Genomic DNA, 6,875 nt, shown 5'->3' with positions numbered 1-6,875 from the left:
AATTCAACTCCGAATCTTTCGATTCGACTAAAGAGTCATCCACGGACTCAAACTTTCTCATTACTCATTAGCCTCGAATACCACAGAATACCCTAAACTATAACATGCCCGAATAGATTAGATATCTATCTATGAGTATGGAATCTGACGTTGCTATCCGATTCTAGTTTCCCTCTATCTGGTTGGATAACCAAAGATTCAGTGGTATAAGATCTTAGGGGTTATGTGGGTTTTTTGATTCAGAAGAGATGTTGAATCTTTGCGTCTTGTTATGTGCCTTTTCTTGTTTAACGGCTTCTGGGGCCTTTGCTAATATTCTCTTGATCGGGAATAATATCAGCTTGTCGTTCAAATCTGTTCCAGCTAACTTTGGTGAGTTCTTTTCTTTTTTTTTTTTTTTTTTTTTTTTTTGTTAAATCGAGTAAATGATTTCTTATAGAAACTGTTGAATTGAAATTCAATCGATCAAATAGTTATGCTACATTAATTCCAAAAGTCCCGAGCTTTAAAAGTACTTAACATAATTTATAAATTTCGATCTAATATCTTCTGCTACTGTAAAATGTAAATTGCATCCTACAAAGATTCTATAATTTGACTTTGAGTGTCAAACATATTGCTTTTCTATTATTAAATCATTCTACTTTTCTTGAACATTCATTAAGTAAAAAGATTGAATCTTTTCTTTTTCAGGGCGACCTGTGACAGGGTCTGGAGAACATGGAACGATATTCCTGGCATCCCCAGTTGATGCTTGCTCACCCTTGACTAATACTTTAACTAAAGACAGCATCAACTCCGGGTATTTACTAATAATCAAAGGAGGATGTGAATTTGTGGATAAAATCCGAAGAGCACAGGCTGCAGGATTCAAAGCAGCAATTGTTTATAACGATGAAGACAGCAATTTGTTCCCAAGTATACCCCTTTCCCTATATGTTTTTCTAATAATTGTGAATTATAGAATCATAATCAGGATCAGATAGTCAATTGATTAATAATCTAATTACAGCTCATTGAAACTGCAGTGATGAGAGATCCCGGTGGTATACATATACACGTTGTATTTGTTTCACAATCAACAGGATTAAAACTCCAAGAATATGTTGGTGTCAAGGAAATTAAAGTATTGTTTGTCGAAAGCTACGAGAACTCAGCATGGTCAATTATGGCCGTGTCATTCATTTCATTACTTGCCATGTCAGCAGTAGTCGCAAGTTGTTGTTTTGTCCGCAGGCATCGAATAAGACGAAATCGCCCCCGAGGCCGTGTTCGGGAATACCATGGGATGAGCAGCCAGTTAGTGAAGGCAATGCCGAGCCTTGAATTTACTGAAGATTTGGAAGATAATTGCACTTCTGCAACATGTGCTATATGCCTTGATGATTATAATGTCGGAGATAAGATTAGAATCCTGCCTTGCAGCCACAGTATGTTTTCTTACCCATGCTAATTGTATAAATCGATAAGCATTAATAATCATATGTTTTAATCTTGGATTTTGACAGAATTTCATATGATTTGTGTGGATGCATGGCTGACATCATGGAGAACATTTTGCCCCGTTTGCAAGCGTGACGCCAACACCGCCACACCCGATCCACCAGCCACCGAACGCACACCCTTACTATCATCCCCACCCGCTTCCGTGGCATCAACATCCATGTCATCATCTGCCAGGTCATCAAGACCGATGCAAATAGGGCGCTCGCCTACATCACTATCGTACACCCCTCGACAATCTTTCCCGAGTTATCATGAATCGCGTTACCCGAGTTCAGCTCAAAGCTCATTAGACATGAGAAATGCATCTTCTTCATATAGATCTTCTCGTGGCTCTCATTTTAACTCCAATTCATTTGCCAGCCCTTCATTATCGCCTCTGAATTCGATTTATATGGCGTATTATTCGAATTCAGGTAATGGTTCATCGAGCTACATTCGGTCTTCGAGTCAGCAGGCACAGTCTCTGCTTCAAAGAGAGTCTGCAGTTCAGTCCCCCCTACAATGTTGACTATGTCGTGAAGTAGAAAAAAGGTGTATTGTTCATAGTCTGCTAACGTATCACCAAATTAAATGGCTTCTCATTCTTGCCTGTATATACTGTTTTTGGTTTGGTTTTGCTTTCATTTGATATTTGGGTTTCACGCAATGTTTGGGTGTTTGTTTACATAATAGTTGTAAGGGTGTTGTATCTTATGTGGATAAATTAGTTTTTTTTTATGTATCACGTCTCATACTCAAATACTCATGGTGATCAGGCCTATTATATGAAAGCCAAATCCTCATCCAAAAATGATAAGAGTTGGAAAAAATAAATAAAAGTAAAATAAACTTGTTCACTATGACGCAAGCCCTTGAGATATAAGTCCAAAAAACCAAGAAATTAAAATGGTGTAAGTATAAGCGAATATATCACGCCTCGACCCCGCATAATCACAATCAATAAGAAAAACAAAATCACAATATTAAAAGTTTAAAACAGTAATACCTAACTTTGACATGAAATATGTTTAAGAGTAAATTACAGAAATGGTCCTTCATGTATGCATTTATATGCATTTTGGTCCAAGTTTTACGAGATTGATGCAAATCATCCTCATGGTTTCCAAATCCAACATTTTTGGTCCACCGTGACCATTCATGGCCCTCCATTAGAACCCATCCCATGCTACACACAAGGGCTTTTTAGTATATTCCACCCTTTCTCCCCTTTACATGTTGATGCCATTCGCTACGTAATCATGGCAAAATTTAAAACCAATGGCTTCCTAAGCTAAAGTTAATATCCTTCCCTTAAAAATATACATTCCTCTTAAAGGAAATGTTTAGTGGACATTCTAGTGTGACTCGGAACGTCTTCCTTTTTGTATATTTTTAACACTAAATCATGGTCCCCTTTATAATTTTTTACACTTACAGTTGTATATAGTTGAAGTATTCATCTATATTTTGGTTCCCAAAAACATTTTGATTCATTATTTGTTTAATTTTTAAATCGTTTCTTTGATGTGTTATATAGTTGTAAGGGTTTTCTATAAGCAACCAAAAACAATTATGTGATTCAATGCATTTCAATCGAAGTGTTTCCAACAGTCAATGGTTGCCTCAACATCCTATAGAATCAAGAATTTGCTTTGGTTTTTTTTTGTTCCAATATACACTTGACGTCTTCCCACCATGTTTCTTGTTTGCTTCTCATAGGTGGATGGCTGCAATAAAATGCCATACTTAAACATGTATATGAGTTTTGTGTATAGGAACAAAAACCAGGGAATCAATAATGAAAACCAAATAAAATTCATGATTTCCTTGATGAAAGCGCCCAACAACATGAAAACCGTAGTTAAATTATTCATGTAATTGGAGGGTTTTAATAAGGATAATAAAGCATCAGCTGACGCCAAAACGTTCATCATTTTCATTTCGTATGATCAGCACCATTTATATTAATCATACATAGAAAAAGACTAAAAAGAAAAGGCTGCAAATTGTTTATGGGTTCATAATATATACATTAGGGTGTGAGTGAGAGAGGGGTTGGAAAAGACTAAAAAGCCCTTGTGTACAAGGCACATGATGGGTTCTAACGGAGGGACATGGACAAACAATAAGATGTTGTTTGGTTCGCAGAATGTTGCTGGAGGAATTTGAATTGGAATTCGAAAATGAATCTGTCAGGAATTTGAATCTAATTCTATATGCTATTTGGTTGGCAGGAAATGGAATTAGAATTAATTCCAGAATCTGTTTGGTTCGCAGGAAATGAAATTGGAATTCATGTAAAATGACATAATTACCTTTTTTGCCTATTTTGCTTAATTTTACCTTGTTTTCTAACTTATATGTAAAAATACATTATATAAATTATAAAAACAGTAAAATTTTTACAGTGGTGACGATGATGGTGGCTGCGATGGTGGTGAATTCGAGGGAATTGGAATCTTTTTCCCTCGAATTCCATTCCTTTCCTGCGAACAAAACGCACCCTAAGGATTGCAGGGACCAAAAGTGCTGGATTTGAAAATGGTATCAATTTTCCAAAATTCAGACAAAAAAGATAGATACATATATACCTGATGGACTATTTCTGTAAAATTAATCTTCCCACCACAAATCCCAAAAAAAAAACAATGACATGTGGAGTGTCACCTTAATAAAATAAACCTCATCATGTTTGACAAATCAATCAATGCGGCCCATGGACCCACCACATACAAATACAATACAACTCGGTCTCCTTTCACGCTCCCATTTGCCCATTTTTCCCAACTGCAGCAGTAAGCAGTTGCCTTCGCTTCGAATCTTCCGGAACGGTAACATTTACAGGCACCGGATCGATCCACCACCACTCCTCCGCTGCTTTCCGCCGCCCTCCGATCCTCCGTCTAATAATTTCAAAAGTAGGGTTCTTCTTATATATGGAAATCTCCAATGGTTATCTGAACAAATCTCATCATAACGCCTCATTTGCTGCTTCTTCTCAGCGTGACGTCACTTACAGGTCCCTCTTCCTTCTTTTTTCTAGTATAATCATCAAATTTCATGCCTTTTAGTTGGTTATCTTATTGCCGTTGATTTGCAGAGTCAAGTTACATTGTCGCTATCGTAATAGTTAGGATTAATTCGAAGCTTCCTGTTTGAAAATTACTGTGATTTATGGAATGAACTTTGATCATAGTTTGTTTGGTTTGGTTTGGGTGTCGCCGATGTCACTATTGATGAGTCCACCTCTGCTCAATGGTGTTCGGATATACCTTTTGATTCGATTATCTTCTTCCGCTTATGATTATTTGATTCTAGGTTCTTAGTAGACGTCCAATAAATTCCCTTATCCAATTGAAAATTTGCATAGTAGGCAGATGCTGAAGAAATCATAAAAGCATTTTCTTTGATTATATAAAAGCATATACAGTAGTGTCCTCCATTTGTACCACGATTTATAGTGCACTCACAAAATTCTCAAATGGTGGGTTGACTAAAAGTTATATAGATGTTCAGAGTTCAGATAATAAGTATTAATGGCGGAGGGATAAAAACCCTGAAGATAGGTATGCCAAACGGGTTATTGGTGAATTCATCAAACTTGAAGTCTGTTTCTATCTCATGGCAATTATTGTCAATTTGGTGAATTGATAACAGTCGTTTTCCAGCTTGAACATATGGTCCTATTTTGATGCCTCATTCCAACTTTCTGACACTCAAAGAAATAGCAATTTAGGTGTTGTTTCTTTTTGACTTAATGGACTTACAAAATAATAGGGATAGAACTTATTTTGGTAAGCTAGATATGAACGCTATCTGTCAATTGATGATTCCATGTCAGAAAATCAGGAAAAAAAAACCTCTATACTGTTAGCTACTTCTATCTTCTAGAATTTCATCCATTTTAATTTCACAAACATGGAATTTCAGTTCGTATGCTGTAGTGTTTGGATCTTTTTTGATTGAAATAATGAAAAAGCAGCAAATGGTAACAATACTTTTAGAGGTCAATATTGTGGAGAGATTGGTTGGATTGATTATAATTAGGTTGAAAACTGCATGTTATGTTTGTACTGTAGAGACATAGACACTAGTAAAATACTTTGGACAACAAATTTGATCTTAGTTAATATGATTATAAACTCTTTATACCATTATCTATTTGTAAGGAGGGTTGTTTACATTGTACAAGAATAACTTACATAAGTTAAAGATATAATTTGTTTTTTAAAGAAAAAAAGTGTTTTTACATCTCCCATAGTCAAAGGGATTGGAGGGGTCCAGTTCTATGGCTTGAAATGGCAGTGTCTTTGTTGGTGCCATGAGGTCTTCTTTTACCAAATAAATAGAAATGTGAAGTCACAAATTTGATGTTCATCCCATTTAACTCTGATACTAGTAAGCAAATGACCATTTTACCCTTGTGTCTGGAATTAACATTCCATAATTGAATGGTGCAGATGCGGGTCTTGCGGATACGACTTGAACCTAAGTTCATCCGCACGCAATACGGCAACAATCGGTTCGAAATACGGTAAATCCATAAAAACAGGAAAAATATCATTCTTCTCAATCGATGAAAGTAGATTCACTCAAGTAGAAGAGTTCAAATGCGTACCATACTTCATCTCAAAACACTTTTGGGGTCTATTCCGTAAAAAAACCAAACTTATGTGCCGAAAATGTAATAATCACATTGGTAATGCTTATGATGACACTACCTCATCATACCCCCTTGTAGCAGATGGATCAGATTCGGCCTCGGGGAGTGAAATTTCTTCATACAGAAAATATGATGTTAGAATCCGAGCTGTGCAACCGTCTTCATCAATGGAAGCTGGTCTTTCACTTGTCATGTGATGATAGTAGCTTCATATCGATCAATATCATGGGAGTTGTTTTGTGGGTTAGTTGATTGTAGAGCTTCATATGTCCAATAGTATATATATTTATATATAAATACACATGTATTATTAATATTATTATTTTGTTTGTGAGCCTTTCTTTACTCTAAACGTGTAAAAGGTTAATGTGTAAGTTTTGAATCATGCAAAAAACGTTTCATTCTTGTCATATAGGATCGGTTTAAGATCTTGTATTCAACTGATAATGGGAAAAAAATGTTTTTGTTATGAATGATTATAGAAAAAGATCATTTTCCTAATGTCTTTATACAGTTTGATCAAAAATAACGAGTGAAAATGACCACAACGTTTGAAACTCATGAAACTGAGAGTTGCGAAGTCCAGGATGTGGTGCTCATTATTTAAACGTCCTTTTGATGGAAAATTAAATATCATCTTATTATTTTTTTTCCTCATTTTTTGCTCATATAAAATCAGGGACGGTTTTACTTGGTGTCCCGGTGTGGCACCGGCAACACCTAGTTT

At 35.8% G+C, this 6,875-nt stretch overlaps 2 protein-coding genes across 2 annotated transcripts; both read left to right on the top strand.

Moving 5' to 3' along the window:
- On the top strand, window positions 1–2,223 carry LOC145102957 (receptor homology region, transmembrane domain- and RING domain-containing protein 2-like). The gene is made up of 4 exons (XM_079040519.1): window positions 1–372; window positions 694–918; window positions 1,029–1,430; window positions 1,509–2,223. The coding sequence occupies exons 1-4, from the start codon at window positions 249–251 to the stop codon at window positions 2,012–2,014; spliced, it is 1,257 nt and encodes a 418-aa protein (XP_078896645.1). The 5' UTR covers window positions 1–248; the 3' UTR covers window positions 2,015–2,223.
- Window positions 2,224–4,227: 2,004 nt separating this feature from the next.
- Window positions 4,228–6,493, top strand: LOC145102880 (uncharacterized protein At4g08330, chloroplastic-like). The gene is made up of 2 exons (XM_079040421.1): window positions 4,228–4,504; window positions 5,946–6,493. Exons 1-2 carry the CDS (start codon window positions 4,422–4,424, stop codon window positions 6,343–6,345), a joined length of 483 nt encoding a protein of 160 aa, XP_078896547.1. The 5' UTR covers window positions 4,228–4,421; the 3' UTR covers window positions 6,346–6,493.
- The last annotated feature ends 382 nt before the right edge of the window (window positions 6,494–6,875 follow it).

Source organism: Lactuca serriola, chromosome 1, assembly GCF_051521515.1.
Source record: "Lactuca serriola cultivar US96UC23 chromosome 1, Lser_US96UC23_V15, whole genome shotgun sequence".
Lineage (NCBI taxonomy): Eukaryota > Viridiplantae > Streptophyta > Magnoliopsida > Asterales > Asteraceae > Lactuca > Lactuca serriola.
The sequence above is the reverse complement of the archived record's forward strand: the minus strand, read 5'-3'. Positions and strand labels throughout refer to the sequence as shown.

What these genes read in the sequence shown, in the direction of transcription:
- LOC145102957 (XM_079040519.1), top strand. Translation starts at nt 249, where the DNA reads ATGTTGAATCTTTGCGTCTTGTTATGTGCCTTTTCTTGTTTAACGGCT. An exon ending in ATCTGTTCCAGCTAACTTTG is followed by an intron (nt 373 to 693) that starts GTGAGTTCTTTT and finishes TTTCTTTTTCAG; the next exon opens with GGCGACCTGTGACAGGGTCT. An exon ending in AGACAGCAATTTGTTCCCAA is followed by an intron (nt 919 to 1,028) that starts GTATACCCCTTT and finishes TTGAAACTGCAG; the next exon opens with TGATGAGAGATCCCGGTGGT.
- LOC145102880 (XM_079040421.1), top strand. Translation starts at nt 4,422, where the DNA reads ATGGAAATCTCCAATGGTTATCTGAACAAATCTCATCATAACGCCTCA. An exon ending in CAGCGTGACGTCACTTACAG is followed by an intron (nt 4,505 to 5,945) that starts GTCCCTCTTCCT and finishes TGAATGGTGCAG; the next exon opens with ATGCGGGTCTTGCGGATACG.